Source organism: Strongylocentrotus purpuratus, unplaced genomic scaffold (genome assembly GCF_000002235.5).
Source record: "Strongylocentrotus purpuratus isolate Spur 01 unplaced genomic scaffold, Spur_5.0 spur5_scaffold_12, whole genome shotgun sequence".
NCBI classification, from domain to species: Eukaryota; Metazoa; Echinodermata; class Echinoidea; order Camarodonta; family Strongylocentrotidae; genus Strongylocentrotus; species Strongylocentrotus purpuratus.
The window spans coordinates 27,005,028-27,025,180 of record NW_022145597.1 but is presented as its reverse complement, the minus strand read 5'-3'; the positions used below and the strand labels follow the sequence as shown (position 1 = coordinate 27,025,180).

The 20,153-nt window shown below is 35.8% G+C and overlaps 3 protein-coding genes across 4 annotated transcripts; 2 read left to right on the top strand and 1 right to left on the bottom strand.

Moving 5' to 3' along the window:
* Positions 1-318: 318 nt before the first annotated feature.
* On the bottom strand, positions 319-19,628 carry LOC115922740. Its single transcript, XM_030982256.1, has 7 exons — positions 19,426-19,628; positions 18,115-18,361; positions 17,254-17,391; positions 13,783-13,854; positions 4,051-4,182; positions 3,524-3,570; positions 319-1,779 (listed from the first exon to the last, which is right to left on the bottom strand). Exons 2-7 carry the CDS (start codon positions 18,358-18,360, stop codon positions 1,632-1,634), a joined length of 783 nt encoding a protein of 260 aa, XP_030838116.1. The 5' UTR covers position 18,361; positions 19,426-19,628; the 3' UTR covers positions 319-1,631.
* On the top strand, positions 4,906-9,316 carry LOC115922739. Its single transcript, XM_030982255.1, has 2 exons — positions 4,906-5,208; positions 5,834-9,316. The coding sequence occupies exon 2, from the start codon at positions 6,177-6,179 to the stop codon at positions 8,130-8,132; it is 1,956 nt and encodes a 651-aa protein (XP_030838115.1). The 5' UTR covers positions 4,906-5,208; positions 5,834-6,176; the 3' UTR covers positions 8,133-9,316.
* LOC115922738 lies at positions 8,938-13,599 on the top strand. Of its 2 annotated transcripts, XR_004063588.1 has the most exons (3): positions 8,938-9,051; positions 9,677-12,894; positions 13,520-13,599. XR_004063588.1 is itself a non-coding variant. In XM_030982253.1 (2 exons), the coding sequence occupies exon 2, from the start codon at positions 10,020-10,022 to the stop codon at positions 11,973-11,975; it is 1,956 nt and encodes a 651-aa protein (XP_030838113.1). In that variant the 5' UTR covers positions 8,938-9,051; positions 9,677-10,019; the 3' UTR covers positions 11,976-13,159. The 2 variants fall into 2 exon arrangements, 1 of the variants encoding a protein (XP_030838113.1); XM_030982253.1 differs by lacking the exon at positions 13,520-13,599 and having other exon boundaries at positions 9,677-13,159.
* Positions 19,629-20,153: the final 525 nt, after the last annotated feature.

Below are 20,153 nucleotides of genomic sequence, written 5' to 3'. Positions count from 1 at the left end.
AGGCAGTAAAACAACTATTGGTTATAGTACAATAAATATAACATGATCATTTAATATATTAAAACTAACTTTACATCTACTTTATTACATATAATCCAACCAACAACTAATACCGTACATCTTTCTTTACTCTTTCTTACAAATAATGAGTTACTGCATGAACATGAACTTTACTAAACCTTACATGAACATAATAAAAAAAAAAAAAAAAAACATATGCTAACACCAACCATAGACCTAACACCACCTGTGGTGGTAGGTCTATGCACCACAAACTCAAGATAAAATTTTTTTACCTATAATAGGTATTTGCATAACTTTCCTTATATTCATTTTCAACAACCTTCATAGTTTTCGAAAAATAATTCCAAAACCATGACAAAAAAATAGATATATATCAAATTTCCATTAACTTGTAATTTTCACTAACAATAAACGTAAATACTCTGTTTAATCACTGACATCCGTCAACAAATACTTAGATATCACACATCCTAAAAAAAAATTGTAATTGAAACTTTGTATCATTTAAACTATAACCTCATACTCTCACAAATCCCTAAACCATCTACCTGTAATGATCAAAACTTAAACTAACTTTAAAAACATATTACAAACAATTATTCACAAAACTACTTAACAATATGGAAACCAAATATTTTAAGAACACATTTATAATTCTCAATAATTTGCTGCCAAGATATTATAAAAACCATTATATATGGTTCACTACAAAATGCTATATCAAATAGATGACATCCCTACTTTCACAAACAAACGGTACTGACTGTAAATTGCATACAATTTGCATGCAAAATTTCCTCACTACCATCACTTCATAAAATTAGGAACGATATCTATAAAAGTACCAACAATAACAAATCATCTTTTCCTAAAGATAAAAAAACACAATTACTTAACAACTAATTTACCACTTAACTTTCAAATTCATGATAAAACAATGTATCATTACAAAAATCAGTAACTATAAACAAAAATATGCAAGCTAATGCTTAAAAAATACACAAACAGCCCTAAACCTATCTTACAACACTACACATGGTTTTACCAAATTCTGATACACAACTATCCCAACAAAGCCAAGCCTCCATAACACCTCCAACATAAGGTTTCTTACATAATAATATATTTCCAACTTCAACTAACATGATAACAACATGATAACAACATAATAAAAACAAACAGTTAATTTATAATACAATGAATAATACATACGCTTTTGAAACAATTTTTTTAACGCTTATAACCTTCACTAATATTCATAACCAATTAAACATTTTGGTCAATCCTTGGGGTTCTGACGAGTTATAAAAAATAACAAAAGTAAGAATCTGTGTCTCCAACCAAACAAAATAATGTTTAAACATATTGAATCTAACATACAATCCACAATGAACTACCCTGTAAGTCTAAAAGTACTCTAGCTTCATTGTGATTATAAAACTATACAAACACTTAAACTGTGATTAAAACAAAAATATTACAAGAACAAAAAAAATTACAACAACCTCAACATGTATATTTACACCAAACTAACACTTCACTAAACTACTTTAAAACTTTAAAACATAAAAAGTATTAAAACATGTCAATCAACAACACAAGACATGCTACTCCTGTACTTCCACTATCTTCACTACTTCATCATTGTCATCCCTCTCAATCTGAACCTTCACAGGCAGAACCTCCAGAGAAAGGCCAAAATCATTGGGTATTTGGGCAGTCGCCCCACTCTCGAAAACAATCTCCATGGGAAACCTAAAAAAATACAAATAATAAAAAGCAAGAAGAAAAACAAAAACAATTAGTTTAAACTCTTCTATTTTCAACTTATACTCAAATAAATAACCTCGAAATAAGTTGTAAAAGTATTTTTTCATTAACTATAAATCGTTATATCATGTATCCACCACCCCCCCCCACCCTTCCACCCCTTAAACAAAAGGGGAAATAGTTAGAAGCTAAAACCTTGAAAAATAAACTCAGTTACTTCAATATCTGCAACAATTAAAGGGAACTTAAACTATAAAAAGAATAAACAAGATAATATATAACAACTTCCATTAAAATCTATTACAACAGCTAAAAATTTAAACATTGTAGACATACAAATTACTTTCTGTTCTTATCCTCAAAATTGCCAAATTTCCTCAAAAATGGAACATTTTGGAAGACTAAAGATTTTGTACATAATACATATACACGTGAAAAGATATTTTTTCCATTGACTATCAAACTGCATATATCTCCTTCTTAGCCCAAGAAATCATAAAAAAAAAGTCTTATTCACAACAAATCCTGAAATCACAAGAATATAAACAGTATATTGAAAAAAAACGGACAAAAATTGAAATGTTGTGTTCAAAACATAAGTAATGTTTCTTACTCAAAACAAACAACAATTCAAATTGGTTAACCACATCTCTTTAAATTTACCATGATCCATCTAAAAGTATCAATTTGTTATTCAAAACAAAACAACGAAAATTAAAAAATTAAACATTAAAATACAAAATGCATATTTCAAAGGTTTCCAAATATCAAAATACCCTACTGTTTCAAGCAGCAAACACCCAACCTGCAACAGTAAACCAGCAATGCTTACTTCCACTGTTTCAAAGTTAGCCACCAAACCTCCCCCTCCCTCCCATTTCTGCCACCCCTCTTTGATACCAAACATAACATCATTATTTAGTCAACTGCCATACCCATAAATGTTCCCAGAAACATTTCATGCCTACACTAGGCAAAGTGAATACACTTAACCTTACCTCACAAAACTGCTCACTTCTATTTGTTTAAAGGGATAGTTGAGTTCTGTTGCAGAAATACTACACAAAATAACTTTTTTGTTAGATAATCAAAACTGAGTGACAAATGAAAAAAAAAAAAATTTAAATGAAAAAATTCATCTTTGGTTGACCAAAATCGTTTCAGAGACAGCTATTATAACCATTTCTAATACTTGTGTACCAAAAATATTTAATATTTTGAAAAAAAAAAAAAAATTGAAAAACCTAAATAACGCCTTTTACAACGTATTTCAGCCAATACCAATGTGGGTTTTTTGTTGGCATTTTTGTGTTGCTTTTATTACCCACAACCAGCCAACCCATGTATTGTTATTTCTAAATAAATACTAATTAACAATCACCATGTTTTTTAAAGTGGAACTCAGTTAGTTTGCGCACAGTAACTAAATTTCACAAATTTTAGAGTCTAAAATTAATTTCAAAACAATTTTAGGTTCAAAAAGGGCACAAAAAATGTCATAGATAAGAATAAGAGCAATTACCAAACACTTTGAAGGCATTTGCAGTCTCAAAACAAAACACATAATAACCATACACTTTCAAGGCATTTGCAGTCTGAAAACTAAAACTCAACTATCCATTTCAATCATAAAAACAATTGTAAGTCTTCCACAATTTTAATCACATTCAAGTCAATAATTCAACTAATCTTTAAATTTTACAATATTTAAACCATGCACTATACATACCCATCATCAGTGCACGCAATTATCGAGTCCTCAGAGATCCTTTCACCCTAAAAAAAAAAGTTCAAAAAAAGTTCAAAATTTAGTTTTACACAATGACTTACAACTATCATGTCCAAAACATAAATTCAGTATTCTAAATATTGACTCCATTTTGATAAATCTTTGTTCAAATCATTAATACTAATACAAACCAATCCAATAATAACTATAATCAAAATTCAAAATTTCACTCCCCATTTAGTTTTGAATATATATAATAAAATGTTGCAAAATTACATCTAAACAGGTATAAATGTCATATTTAGTTTTCCACAAAACCAAATAAACTTTAAACCCAATGTTGTTCATTCAATTAAAAGATACATTAAAACCCTTGGATTAACTAACACATACAAATTCCAAAATAAAACCCTAATAAAACAAACAATCAAAACTCATTCATATCTAACAGAAACAATAACCTCCCGGAATAATGACCAAATATACGTAAACATAACACCAAATAACATATCCCACTACAATCTTACCTCTATCTTCGTGCTTGGACTGGAATGTATGCTCACTCCCGACGTCCCATCCACCATCACCTCCATTCCCACCAACTTAAGATCCTCATCTTTACGTCTTACTTTATTAGCTGTATTGCCCCACAACATGACCTGACCAAAAACAAACAAAAAAAATTAACAACTTTTGATTTTAAATCCATTGGAAGGTGAAAACCTTCTGCAACCCCCCCCCCCCCCCTCTCCACCCAACCATATCAAAACCCTTTGAATCTCGGCAAATAACAGACCATTTGCCTTCAAAATTGGCCCACTCAAAAATGATGTTGAGTAAAAAAAGAATATAATAATAAAATTTAAAAAAATGTTATTTTTATAAAAACAATATATTCACATTTTAAATATACAAATTTTTGATAAATTATTGAAAAAAAATTGGGAATATCTGAAATCAGAAAATATGTACAAAGTCTGCAGGATTTTTCTTCCAAACGGGGAAATTATATATCAAAATTTGCACCAAGAAAAAAAAAATTGTAAACATGATTGTAATTAGTCTAAATGCACAACTAAAAAACCACAAGGGGGAGGGGAGGACCTATAACTCCCACACCACACACCCCCACCCAATAGGATTAACAATTACATACCAAACAATTCACACGCACATATATATTCCATAATGCAATTACCCACTTTTTCTCTTAATTGTAAATAAATAATAAACAAAAAAATGAGTCGCACAAGTCAACTATCAGTCACTAATAACCTGTAAGTATATATGCAATACCAAAGGTATACAGTTGCATCAAGAAACAAACTATCGATGACCAAAACTTGACAATGGTTGCAATATATAACATCTCAGTAATCCACCCCTGTCACTACATCAGGATGTAGTGAAGAAATGTGCATTTCTTATATAGTTTGAAGAGTCTTATTATGAGACTACCAGTGTCTTAATATGCCTACCAGCATATCTTGGGGGCTATTGTTTACTTTAAGATTATACTACTAGTCACAGAGACAGGAAGTTCTTTGTTCTTCTCCACCTATGTTCTGGGAGAAGCAAACCCCAGTCATTCTGAATGTCGAAGTGATGCAGTAAGGTCCGAGTTACATAACATTGCAGCAGAAAGTTTTTAGTTATTTTGTGGAACAAACTACAGGCCCAATTCGGTAAGAATACGATATCTATTTCTATATATGTTATTTGATATATACTAGAATGCTAGGATGTATCTTAATATAATCTCAGTTGAGTTTGGTAGAATTTTATAGGAGTTTCGTAAAGATGATGTTAGATGTTGTACCTAGCTTTTAGGAGTAGACAAAGAGATGAGTGTGTATAATGTATAGTGTAGAAAGCCGAGTTCTTTGTCTTTGTCAGCAGAAGTTACAGTACATTTAAGTGTTTCAAAGTAGCAAAGATTCTGCTACTATGTAGATGATAACTTGTTTATTATATATATAGTGCATGTCGAATTTAGAGCAAAACTAAGTGTTTAGGAAAGAAACAATTTTCTTTGTTAGTTATTTAGCACAGGAACTTAAGTGACGAACCGTGTCTGAATGCGGCCCTGTTCACACTCATATACGTTTGCTTGCGTGTACTGTTTAATAGTTTACTGCATAGTTTCAATGCAGGGTGTGTTCACATAGATATTTAATCCAGTTTAACTTTAATCTTGTGTCATATATTAATGTGTTGTAATCAGTATCTTTAATTTAGCTATAGGGTTTTATATGCTTACATGCTGAAACATTTATTCATTATTTGTTTGTTTGTTTATTATCATTACAGATTGTTATCTGAAGGTTTTACCGAAGATATGAAAGTGAAGTTACGAGTTGCTGAATAAAACAGAAGTTGGTTGGACTTTAGCAAATTGTTTCCAGTGTTACTTTTCATCGGTGTGCCTTGTGAATAACAACAGTTGGATTTATTGTTAGACGAAACTCCTTCATATAAAGATTTATGAAGGCAGCCACAATAACAATCGAAGTTTGTTATTCGAAGTCGAATAACAAGCGAAGTTCCACAATAACGAATGAAGTTCGAATGACAAACGAACATCAATTATAAGACTTTTTGCAGCCGTTTAATGAACTTGTAAGCAGACCTAGGTTTATAAAGGCCTGAAGTCATGCCTTTATCAGAGCCTGTATTGCGACGTGAAACGACGACAGAGAGGAATCCCACATCGAAGGCTAGAAGTCTGGCTGGTGTTAAGTTCACCAAGAGCGATGTGGAAGCAAGACAACATGATGCAGTCATCATGAAGGCTACACGTGTAGCGAGCTCACGGATGTTTCGTGAGAGTGCGAGGTTAGAACTAGCTGTCATGGAACAGCAGGACAGACTGGATGCTGTAAAAGTTCAGATGGAGGAACGAAAGATACAACAGCAGGACAGGCTTGATGCTCTAAAGGCTGAGCAAGAGCATGCTAGGAGAGTCCGGAATGAGAAACGAAAGCTAATACAGCTGAAGCTGAGTCTGCTGAGAAAGAAGTCGGCTGACAAAAGAAATAGATTAGAAAGAGAGGAAGAGAGTGACAGCTCTGAAGCTGTCATCGAACATGTCAAATTGCCAAAGGAACAGCCAGGGGATTCCATCCATAGATTGGCAGTTGGCGCAACAACACCTATTCTTGATAGAACTTCTAACCAGACAGGTTTTGAAACGATGGCAGAGTCCATGGCCCATGTGCAACAAAACGTGCTAACGCAGAGACTTGCTGTTGCGAGTCAACCTCAAAAGTTGGAGATACCTGTATTTAGCGGCGTTGCTGATGGTCATGGAGCCAAGGACCGCACTGAGAGGAAGGTTTGCAAGATTTGTGAAGGGCGTCCCCTTGCCTGTCTGCATAAGCCAACCGAAAACCAGATAAATCCACCCGAGGAAGCCGCATCAAAGTACACCAATGTCTGCGCTCCTCAAGACCAAGATGAACAGGAGCACTGTATGATTGTGCCAGACTGGGTGAGGTGCAAGGATGATCAACGTAATGTAGGCTTCGTTTCGGACGAACTGTGTGAGCAGTTAGGAGTGCAGGGAACTGATACTACCCTGAAACTCACCACTATGCACACAACGGCCAATGTCAGGAGCATGAAGGCGAGCGGTTTACAGGTGTTGGACTTCAACAGGGAGAACGAGATTGACCTACCCCCGTGCTTCTCTAGAGAGTCTATTCCAGCTAGCAGAACCCAGATCCCAAGGAGTGAAGGCTTGAAGGAGTGGCCTCATCTTGAGCCAGTTGCTCATGAGTTGATGCCATACAACAGGAGCGTCAAGGTATCGCTCTTAATTGGAAATAACTGTCCCCGAGCCATCCGCCCTCTAGAGGTGATAGCAGGAGGAGAAGATGACCCGTATGCCATTAAGACAGCACTTGGATGGGGAGTAGTTGGCAATGTCTGCCAGACGTCGGTGCAGGAGGATGGTGTTCAAATCTGCAATAGGATATCTGCAATTGAGATGCAGCCAGAGTTTGCCTATGAGAGTAAGGCCAAGGAGATCATGGACACTGAGAAAGGCATCCAGTTTCCGAAAGATGGCTACAAGGACTCAAGTGCAGATGGTGAGCTGTACTCCGTGGAGGAGATGGAATTCAAGGAGATCTTGGAGAGTGGTGCCCGCAGATGTGACAAAGGCCACTATGAGATGCCATTACCTCCGAAGTCTGCAAAGCCAAACCTTTCCTTCAACAAGCCACTTCCCTTGAAGAGATGGAAGCAGCTGCCTGGGAGGTTGCGGAAGAACCCAAAGTTTGGTGGAGACTACAGAGCATTCATGGATGACGTCATCCAGAATCATGCACCGAGAGTACCTCGAGCAGTTACAGCCCTGTCAGAAGTGGACGCGAATGCAGCGAGACCTGGCCATCAGCGATGTAGTCATCGTGAAGGAGACTGCAGACGTCCAGTGGCCTCTAGCAAGGGTAGCAGAAGTTTTCCTAGTCAAGACGGACGCGTTAGAAAGGTAAAGCTCCTCATGACTGATGGAGCTCTGGACAGTAATGGTAAACGTCTGAAGAAACCTTGTTACCTTGATAGACCCGTCCACAAACTTGTGTTACTACTGACGGTAGAAGCTTAGAATAATTGTTCTGTTGTTAATAACAGAGGTGTAAAAGTAATTGTGAGCAGTCTTTTTCTTTCTATTTCTCTTTCTTTCCAAATCACTTTCTCACTCTATCCCTTTTTCTAGATTTCTACCTTTATCTGAGTTTCATGACTCTTACATTTCTTGTCTTATCTTATATTTGCAAACTAGTTTTGTCATTATCACGCAGAAGACAGTAGGGATTCCCCCTCAAGGAGCCTTTATCTTATTGTTGTATAATATGTTCCTGATGTCAGGAGTGTCTTCATTTAATGTTTTTACTAATTTACAATACATATGATTATGTATTCATGTGGTTATCAACGGAAGGGGTTGATTAAGTATACTTGATATACATCTAAGTTTAACTTTGTGTATTACACTAATTGGGATTGATTACCAATCAAGCAGTAGTTAGAGCATTGATGGGTTAAGTTAATTTATCTTATGCATTGTACAGTAGATAATGTTCATGAATGTTACATGAAAGATCGTTAGAGCTTAATGTTGTTCCTTGGTAGTAATGTAGTACGTCTATCAATGTTTTGGCGTAGTCTTAGATTTGGATATTAACAGTTATTTTAGTAAATGTTACTAACATTTAAAGGAGCCATGTCACTACATCAGGATGTAGTGAAGAAATGTGCATTTCTTATATAGTTTGAAGAGTCTTATTATGAGGCTACCAGTGTCTTAATATGCCTACCAGCATATCTTGGGGGCTATTGTTTACTTTAAGATTATACTACTAGTCACAGAGACAGGAAGTTCTTTGTTCTTCTCCACCTATGTTCTGGGAGAAGCAAACCCCAGTCATTCTGAATGTCGAAGTGATGCAGTAAGGTCCGAGTTACATAACATTGCAGCAGAAAGTTTTTAGTTATTTTGTGGAACAAACTACAGGCCCAATTCGGTAAGAATACGATATCTATTTCTATATATGTTATTTGATATATACTAGAATGCTAGGATGTATCTTAATATAATCTCAGTTGAGTTTGGTAGAATTTTATAGGAGTTTCGTAAAGATGATGTTAGATGTTGTACCTAGCTTTTAGGAGTAGACAAAGAGATGAGTGTGTATAATGTATAGTGTAGAAAGCCGAGTTCTTTGTCTTTGTCAGCAGAAGTTACAGTACATTTAAGTGTTTCAAAGTAGCAAAGATTCTGCTACTATGTAGATGATAACTTGTTTATTATATATATAGTGCATGTCGAATTTAGAGCAAAACTAAGTGTTTAGGAAAGAAACAATTTTCTTTGTTAGTTATTTAGCACAGGAACTTAAGTGACGAACCGTGTCTGAATGCGGCCCTGTTCACACTCATATACGTTTGCTTGCGTGTACTGTTTAATAGTTTACTGCATAGTTTCAATGCAGGGTGTGTTCACATAGATATTTAATCCAGTTTAACTTTAATCTTGTGTCATATATTAATGTGTTGTAATCAGTATCTTTAATTTAGCTATAGGGTTTTATATGCTTACATGCTGAAACATTTATTCATTATTTGTTTGTTTGTTTATTATCATTACAGATTGTTATCTGAAGGTTTTACCGAAGATATGAAAGTGAAGTTACGAGTTGCTGAATAAAACAGAAGTTGGTTGGACTTTAGCAAATTGTTTCCAGTGTTACTTTTCATCGGTGTGCCTTGTGAATAACAACAGTTGGATTTATTGTTAGACGAAACTCCTTCATATAAAGATTTATGAAGGCAGCCACAATAACAATCGAAGTTTGTTATTCGAAGTCGAATAACAAGCGAAGTTCCACAATAACGAATGAAGTTCGAATGACAAACGAACATCAATTATAAGACTTTTTGCAGCCGTTTAATGAACTTGTAAGCAGACCTAGGTTTATAAAGGCCTGAAGTCATGCCTTTATCAGAGCCTGTATTGCGACGTGAAACGACGACAGAGAGGAATCCCACATCGAAGGCTAGAAGTCTGGCTGGTGTTAAGTTCACCAAGAGCGATGTGGAAGCAAGACAACATGATGCAGTCATCATGAAGGCTACACGTGTAGCGAGCTCACGGATGTTTCGTGAGAGTGCGAGGTTAGAACTAGCTGTCATGGAACAGCAGGACAGACTGGATGCTGTAAAAGTTCAGATGGAGGAACGAAAGATACAACAGCAGGACAGGCTTGATGCTCTAAAGGCTGAGCAAGAGCATGCTAGGAGAGTCCGGAATGAGAAACGAAAGCTAATACAGCTGAAGCTGAGTCTGCTGAGAAAGAAGTCGGCTGACAAAAGAAATAGATTAGAAAGAGAGGAAGAGAGTGACAGCTCTGAAGCTGTCATCGAACATGTCAAATTGCCAAAGGAACAGCCAGGGGATTCCATCCATAGATTGGCAGTTGGCGCAACAACACCTATTCTTGATAGAACTTCTAACCAGACAGGTTTTGAAACGATGGCAGAGTCCATGGCCCATGTGCAACAAAACGTGCTAACGCAGAGACTTGCTGTTGCGAGTCAACCTCAAAAGTTGGAGATACCTGTATTTAGCGGCGTTGCTGATGGTCATGGAGCCAAGGACCGCACTGAGAGGAAGGTTTGCAAGATTTGTGAAGGGCGTCCCCTTGCCTGTCTGCATAAGCCAACCGAAAACCAGATAAATCCACCCGAGGAAGCCGCATCAAAGTACACCAATGTCTGCGCTCCTCAAGACCAAGATGAACAGGAGCACTGTATGATTGTGCCAGACTGGGTGAGGTGCAAGGATGATCAACGTAATGTAGGCTTCGTTTCGGACGAACTGTGTGAGCAGTTAGGAGTGCAGGGAACTGATACTACCCTGAAACTCACCACTATGCACACAACGGCCAATGTCAGGAGCATGAAGGCGAGCGGTTTACAGGTGTTGGACTTCAACAGGGAGAACGAGATTGACCTACCCCCGTGCTTCTCTAGAGAGTCTATTCCAGCTAGCAGAACCCAGATCCCAAGGAGTGAAGGCTTGAAGGAGTGGCCTCATCTTGAGCCAGTTGCTCATGAGTTGATGCCATACAACAGGAGCGTCAAGGTATCGCTCTTAATTGGAAATAACTGTCCCCGAGCCATCCGCCCTCTAGAGGTGATAGCAGGAGGAGAAGATGACCCGTATGCCATTAAGACAGCACTTGGATGGGGAGTAGTTGGCAATGTCTGCCAGACGTCGGTGCAGGAGGATGGTGTTCAAATCTGCAATAGGATATCTGCAATTGAGATGCAGCCAGAGTTTGCCTATGAGAGTAAGGCCAAGGAGATCATGGACACTGAGAAAGGCATCCAGTTTCCGAAAGATGGCTACAAGGACTCAAGTGCAGATGGTGAGCTGTACTCCGTGGAGGAGATGGAATTCAAGGAGATCTTGGAGAGTGGTGCCCGCAGATGTGACAAAGGCCACTATGAGATGCCATTACCTCCGAAGTCTGCAAAGCCAAACCTTTCCTTCAACAAGCCACTTCCCTTGAAGAGATGGAAGCAGCTGCCTGGGAGGTTGCGGAAGAACCCAAAGTTTGGTGGAGACTACAGAGCATTCATGGATGACGTCATCCAGAATCATGCACCGAGAGTACCTCGAGCAGTTACAGCCCTGTCAGAAGTGGACGCGAATGCAGCGAGACCTGGCCATCAGCGATGTAGTCATCGTGAAGGAGACTGCAGACGTCCAGTGGCCTCTAGCAAGGGTAGCAGAAGTTTTCCTAGTCAAGACGGACGCGTTAGAAAGGTAAAGCTCCTCATGACTGATGGAGCTCTGGACAGTAATGGTAAACGTCTGAAGAAACCTTGTTACCTTGATAGACCCGTCCACAAACTTGTGTTACTACTGACGGTAGAAGCTTAGAATAATTGTTCTGTTGTTAATAACAGAGGTGTAAAAGTAATTGTGAGCAGTCTTTTTCTTTCTATTTCTCTTTCTTTCCAAATCACTTTCTCACTCTATCCCTTTTTCTAGATTTCTACCTTTATCTGAGTTTCATGACTCTTACATTTCTTGTCTTATCTTATATTTGCAAACTAGTTTTGTCATTATCACGCAGAAGACAGTAGGGATTCCCCCTCAAGGAGCCTTTATCTTATTGTTGTATAATATGTTCCTGATGTCAGGAGTGTCTTCATTTAATGTTTTTACTAATTTACAATACATATGATTATGTATTCATGTGGTTATCAACGGAAGGGGTTGATTAAGTATACTTGATATACATCTAAGTTTAACTTTGTGTATTACACTAATTGGGATTGATTACCAATCAAGCAGTAGTTAGAGCATTGATGGGTTAAGTTAATTTATCTTATGCATTGTACAGTAGATAATGTTCATGAATGTTACATGAAAGATCGTTAGAGCTTAATGTTGTTCCTTGGTAGTAATGTAGTACGTCTATCAATGTTTTGGCGTAGTCTTAGATTTGGATATTAACAGTTATTTTAGTAAATGTTACTAACATTTAAAGGAGCCATGTCACTACATCAGGATGTAGTGAAGAAATGTGCATTTCTTATATAGTTTGAAGAGTCTTATTATGAGACTACCAGTGTCTTAATATGCCTACCAGCATATCTTGGGGGCTATTGTTTACTTTAAGATTATACTACTAGTCACAGAGACAGGAAGTTCTTTGTTCTTCTCCACCTATGTTCTGGGAGAAGCAAACCCCAGTCATTCTGAATGTCGAAGTGATGCAGTAAGGTCCGAGTTACATAACATTGCAGCAGAAAGTTTTTAGTTATTTTGTGGAACAAACTACAGGCCCAATTCGGTAAGAATACGATATCTATTTCTATATATGTTATTTGATATATACTAGAATGCTAGGATGTATCTTAATATAATCTCAGTTGAGTTTGGTAGAATTTTATAGGAGTTTCGTAAAGATGATGTTAGATGTTGTACCTAGCTTTTAGGAGTAGACAAAGAGATGAGTGTGTATAATGTATAGTGTAGAAAGCCGAGTTCTTTGTCTTTGTCAGCAGAAGTTACAGTACATTTAAGTGTTTCAAAGTAGCAAAGATTCTGCTACTATGTAGATGATAACTTGTTTATTATATATATAGTGCATGTCGAATTTAGAGCAAAACTAAGTGTTTAGGAAAGAAACAATTTTCTTTGTTAGTTATTTAGCACAGGAACTTAAGTGACGAACCGTGTCTGAATGCGGCCCTGTTCACACTCATATACGTTTGCTTGCGTGTACTGTTTAATAGTTTACTGCATAGTTTCAATGCAGGGTGTGTTCACATAGATATTTAATCCAGTTTAACTTTAATCTTGTGTCATATATTAATGTGTTGTAATCAGTATCTTTAATTTAGCTATAGGGTTTTATATGCTTACATGCTGAAACATTTATTCATTATTTGTTTGTTTGTTTATTATCATTACAGATTGTTATCTGAAGGTTTTACCGAAGATATGAAAGTGAAGTTACGAGTTGCTGAATAAAACAGAAGTTGGTTGGACTTTAGCAAATTGTTTCCAGTGTTACTTTTCATCGGTGTGCCTTGTGAATAACAACAGTTGGATTTATTGTTAGACGAAACTCCTTCATATAAAGATTTATGAAGGCAGCCACAACCCCTTTTTAAACTTTTAATCTTCCCAATACAACTCCTTTTTTTGCTTCATAAATATTACAATATATACTCACTTTTACTTCTTCGCCATCTTCCATCATGCGTAGCTCCCGCACCTTCCTCTTTTCCCCACGACATTCGCTGGCCTACACATCAAGAAAAAAAAAATCTATAAACAAAAGATATATACATATCAAACTAACATGCACACTTTTTTAGAGACAACCTGTGTTTAAAAAACTATCCCTAAAAAAAAACTTTTTTCATTGCAAAATAATTATACGGCAAAAAACCAGTCCATATAGTAACAACCACCAATAAAAAACGCCTTTAAATCCATTGCAAGATATTCAAATATAATCATGACAAAAACAGTCCATAAAGCTAAACTTTAGGACTGGTAACGCGATTGCAATCTGAAAGAAAAGATGTGGAATGGATCATAAACAGTTGATCATGTAGCATGTAAGTATTGGTGTGCACTGCAAGGTTCTGGAGTCATCAAAATCATAATAAATTTGACCGAGTCTTGGTAAAGTAACAAACGCTGTACACAGATAGCTATATATGGGACCACACGGTGTCGGGGTTAGTACTACCTTGATTTCCATGTCTTTCTATGCTCAATACTCGGCCAGTATACATTTTCTTCCAAAAATGTTTGGCACATGTCATTTATTTGTAATCTTCAACATTCAGTGTAAGTTTCGTTTAATTCTGTGAGATTTTTTGTTTGTTTTTGTTTTACCAGAACTGGAGTATATCTAAACTTCATCCCACTTTGGACCCGAAAGTGGGGAGCAGTTTGGGGAGAAACTCACCACACAGCTAGAGAGACAAAAAGTCCCTAAACTGCAGTGTAAACAAACTTAACCAAAACATTCCCAGCCCAACCTTGATAAGTTCTGCTTTCATCTCTCTCCATGAAATTCTAGTCTTATTCACAGTCTGATGTAGCTTCGGATTATGTCCATTCTTATACCTGGGAGTTGTCAGTTTCATCTCCCTTACTTTTCCTTTATGTTCCTTTCATCATAATTGTCTAGTTTGAAATGCATCAACATAAGTAAATGTGATAAGTAAATGTAAATAATAATGCATTATACAAATAGTATAGGATATAATATACGCTTGACTGCTCTGGGTTACCTGTTCATGATTCATAGCGCATAAATATTAGACTTGATAATTTTTAGAATGATGTATTAATAAGCACATTTTTTATGCATAAGCATAACCAACGCCTGTGCATGTGATTATCATGTCCTCGTTTCGTGGTATCTTATTAATTCAAAATCGTGACGTACGAGCAAAATATCTGAACCTCGAAATAATATCCGATCCAGTGTTCAACTATTTAAATCTAATATTTGTTTAATAACTATCCCGCAGTAAATTTGACAACTATCAACATCAATACTATAGTCGTATTTTTCACAATTAATAACTCATGAACCTCACAGTACAAGGATAGCATTCATCCAGATTCTCCAGCTTGCTAATTCGGAATCTCCAAGACCATCCCAATTAAAGCCTGGTTTATATACACAAAGATATCGGGTAACAAAGTGGTCTGTAATACCAGACAAGCAAGTGCGGTGAAAGGGCTCTCTGCTGACCGAAATTGAAATTCCCCATTTCAAACTCTGGTAATGTCAACAAATACAGCCTTTGATAAAGGCGTTATTCCACCTCCAAATTCTTTTATCTGCCGTTTCCATCTTTCCACTACATTATTCTTTAGTGGCTCCTTCTTGTATCTTCTTAATTGTTTTCTACTTCATTCTTCTTCCGTTTTTTCCATTTAGCTTTACTATGTTCTGTACTTTCTTCTTTTCTTTTCTTCCATTTCTGTATTTCCTTATGCTGTTCTTTATTTTCTCTGTCTTTTCTTATATTTTTAGTTAAAAATCTTCCATTTCCATTTTTGTTTAAAAATAATTACTTATTATCACCCATCTTTCCGTATGTTATCCTTTATTTCTTCCTTCCTTTATATTATTTTTCCGCATTATCATTTTTTTGTTTACCTATCATTTCTATCTTTCCATAAGTTATTCTTTGTTTTAACCCTTCTATTTTCTTCCGTTTCCAATCTTTCCTTATTTTATTTTTTGTTTTAAAGATGAAGTTGAGTTCTTGTCATGCAATTGCATGTCTTATCTGGTGTTCTTCCACACTTGCATAATAAGAATGAGTAACGCTCACAAATTATTTTCACCTCTTCCCAGAACTCAACCTTCTCTTTAAACCTCCTTTCATCATTTTGTTATAACTTTCTTTATGTTATTCTTTATTTTTTATATCTATCTCCTCTTCTTGCTAAAAGCAATAACAAGTGAGACTTTAGACACACTGAATAAGTATAGGTGTAGGATCTGCAAATAAAAGACTATGAATCTGGACTGAGTATAAGATACCAGCTGGTAATCCCTTTATCAGTAACTAGACTGTGATTGACCACTGTCTGCCTCCCCATGGACCCTATTGGTAACCCCTTTATCAGTGATCAGTGTCCTTATCAGATTATGGTAGCACCAAGAAAAGTGGTGAACTAAATTCAAATGGTGAACATCATGTATTTGGCAGGTGTCTTTGAACCTAAAAATGGCAACTTTTTTGGGGGGCAATGTTTTTTTGTAGATATTTAAGTTATTTATTGTAGTAACTATAGTGTTTCAGTTAATTTTGTTAAAGTTGGTGAGCTAAATTCAAATGAGATGTTTTCCTAATGTGCAATAAAATCAACCACAGTTTTAAAAAAAAACCTATACCAACATCAAATCCCAACTGTGCACAGTCAAATTTATGCCTCCGCCTTTGCAAAAACACACAAATACTACAAATCATGTTGAATTATATCACTTATATTGGGAAAATGATTCAAATAATTCAAAACTTTAACAAAATTAACTGAAACACTATAGTTACTACAATAAATAACTGCCAAATACATGATGTTCCCAAAAAGTTTCAACAGAGACCAATTTCATGTACATAATAGCCTCTATGACCTTTCAGTTGTAAACACATAACAAAATCATAAATCCACTAAACAAACATGAACCAAAATACAAAATGGTCTGACAAATGGTTCTAAAATTAATGCAAACACAGTCAATGTTCCACAATTCAGTGACCATGTTTCACTTCATCTTACATCCTATAACCCCAAATCTATTTTCAAGTCCATAAAACAGTGGCGCATCACAACAAAAGACACAGGGGACACATGCCACCCTCCCCCTAAACCCCCCAAAATATGTTAAACCTAGCCCTAAATTCGCCCAAAATGTACTGAAAAAAAATGTCCCCTCTGACCAAAACAAAATTATTTAAAATTGTATATAAAAAAATACAAAAAAAATAAAAATATGCCAATGGCTGACCTAAATAGATAAGTAACCCCACCCCAACCCCCCCCCCCCAACAAAGCAAACAATTCAGTTTTTGGTCACACATCTAAACATAACTAAACACAAAAAGATATGCATCACAAAACACAAACAAAAACTACAAATACCAAAATAATTGATAATACTCACCCACGTTACAACTCCACATATCGAGACTCTTCTCTTATTCGGAGACTTCTTGGCCTCACTGATTGATATGACATCTGGAGAGACATAACCTTTGACCACCTCCTCCATTACTTCGAAGCTCGCACCCCTTTCAAAGATCTGCATTTAATTAAAAAATTAAATAATATTTCCAGCTCAAAAAAAATGCCCTTAGGTTTTTTTTCCATATAGCAAAACAACCAAATTCAGAATCCAACCTATACGAAAAAGCACAAAAAACTGAAATGCAAGAGAGCTGCAACACTAGCTAAAACTCGTAAAATAACAAACTTCTTAAAAATGTTTTTCAAATCCTACAAATAACTTAACAATCAATGTTCACAACAAAACCATCGCTTAACTGCAATTTTCCTTGCAAATATAAATTCAACTGTTTTTACTTTGACCACTTTTTAGACATCTTACATCTTTCACACTCAAACGTTTTAAATGTATACAACTCAGCTAAGATTTATTTTTAAAGAATCAACTATGGATCTCTTGTGTCTCACACTTCATATAAATGCCCAATATTTTCAAACACTTCAACAAAACGATAAATACTATATATTTTCCCAACAATAAACTGACATATAAACAAAAAACATTCACAAAATAACATAAGGTAAATATACTTGATACAAAATAATTTCATATCAAATACAAAAAAAATTCATGTACCTTACATACATGTACATTTTACATATTTCAGTTAATCTAACTCCTTTTTAAATATATATCCTAAAATTAATTCAAACAATGCAAACCTCTTCCAAAAAAAACATTTAACATCTAAAATGTCCAGTCAATATGTAAATCAAAATAAACCACTCCTACAAATACCTTGCTTTTTGCAGTTACCCGTAACTGCTTCTCGGTGCTCTTGGTCTCTAAGACATCCTGAACCAGGAAGAATGTGTTAGCCTTCAGCTTCATCAAAGTTTCCGCCTCCTTGCTCAAAGACAATGCGCAAAACATCTCCACGCATTTTTGGCTCCCTCGCTCATACACGCTACCCCTCAGGAACGAGTAATCTCTTTTCCTCCTCTCTTCGAACTCTTCCACTACCATTAACTTCAGCAGAACCATCCTAAAAAAAACATCAGAAAGATAAATATTTTACAACAAAAACAAATTGTTAAAGACCTCATACCACCTCACTAACACAAGTTTATGACATTTTAAACTAGTAAACAATAACATTATTGTGATCCCTTTCCCCAAAACAATTTAATTTTTTTTTTAAAAGCCTCCCAAATATTCATGTCTTTAAAAAAAAGGTTAAGATCTGGGAACAAATTAACAAATATTTGTGATGTTATCAACATTATTATAATACAAGTGTAGACAAAAAAACATATAAAAAATGTTTCCTCAAACAAGACTCTTCAAATGCCTTCAAATTCAAAATATAATGTAACAGCACTAAAATCAAGCAGATGTTTACGCCAATTATTCATGTAATCCCATATATCTTTCTGTGTAGAGCACTTACAAGTATGGAATCGCCCACAAATCTCGCACACGCACCATACGTGAATCACACACAAAAACAAAACACCCATATAACAATCTGCCAGGTACACCATAGTCCTCTGTAGTCTGTACACACAGGTCATGATCTTCATCAACATCAACATTTCCATAAACATATCATCACATCTTTATCGACATTACCATAATCAATATATCAACATCATCATCAATATCACTACCATCATCATCATGGGCGTCAATCCTTATGTAATACCTATTGTTCATGGGAATAATAATGAATAAATAAATCACACCCCCCCCCCAAAACAGTGATATCAATTACACATCTACGCCCATGATCAACATCATCTTTAACCCAACTTAATTAATCAAGCATAACGTATGATATGTGCACATGAAAGGCCGCATTTCATTCTAAGCGATATGCATTCGCTTGTGCATGTCATAACCATAACAACGGTAACCCTAAAACACCAGGAACCTCCGACGCCGTTGCCAAAGGCGTCGCATCGCCCATCTGCGTCAGAGTTCCTGCAGATAAAGAAACCCAGGGCATGCTCTAGATAATCTCGCACATCACACCTTTCTTACATCAAATGCCCAACACATACCCAATTTCATCATACTTATCAAAAAAATCATGACATACATACTTACGTTATCTAATGACCTCCTCGACAACTAATACGAATATAAATCTGATTACAAAAACGTATGACCTAACTCAGGATACCTTCACTAGATGGGCATAGCTTCAAACACATCGGACAAATGAATGTTATTATTAATGCAATCGCAAAAACATGCACAGCACTAGCGCGCAACATGTTTACATGCTCAACCAAAAATGTAACCATCAACGGGCCAATCAATAACCCTATACTTTTTCACGCACAACAACATCACTATGATCCTCATTATAAAGAACACACAAACCATTATTCAACATCGTCAATACTAACTCATTACATTATTTTTTTTTAATAACACGGTGACATTAAACTTCATATTTATATCAACAACAACCCAACCACCTCTTCCCCCCACCCCCACCCCCATCCGGAATAGACATCAACACTACCAATATCAATAATCTTAATTTCTAAACCTGCTGGCAACTTGTATTTAAATCGTTTTGTTCATTACTATAGTAATAGTAATAACTTTTTCATCGTTCTATCACCTTCTATTTTAACCTCTCCTTTGTTACTCTTTAAATCAAGCTTCTGTAATATTTTCTCATTTCATCTTCCTTCATTTACCAAATTCATGTTTTACTTTGCAAACCCAATTTCGGAGGGCATTGCCCTCTGACATATCCCAGGGACAGCCACCCCTATTAATTTGTCAGCAAGTGTCAGCATAACGGCTTCAAAGTCCCTGTA

Excerpts from the sequence above, each read along its gene's own strand:
- LOC115922739 (XM_030982255.1), top strand. The coding sequence starts at position 6,177 with ATGCCTTTATCAGAGCCTGTATTGCGACGTGAAACGACGACAGAGAGG.
- LOC115922738 (XM_030982253.1), top strand. The coding sequence starts at position 10,020 with ATGCCTTTATCAGAGCCTGTATTGCGACGTGAAACGACGACAGAGAGG.
- LOC115922740 (XM_030982256.1), bottom strand. The coding sequence starts at position 18,360 with ATGGTTCTGCTGAAGTTAATGGTAGTGGAAGAGTTCGAAGAGAGGAGG. Across the intron at positions 13,855-17,253 it reads TATGTGGAGTTGTAACGTGG|GCCAGCGAATGTCGTGGGGA; the intron begins GTGAGTATTATC and ends CTTGATGTGTAG. Across the intron at positions 4,183-13,782 it reads AAGATGGCGAAGAAGTAAAA|GTCATGTTGTGGGGCAATAC; the intron begins GTGAGTATATAT and ends GTTTTTGGTCAG.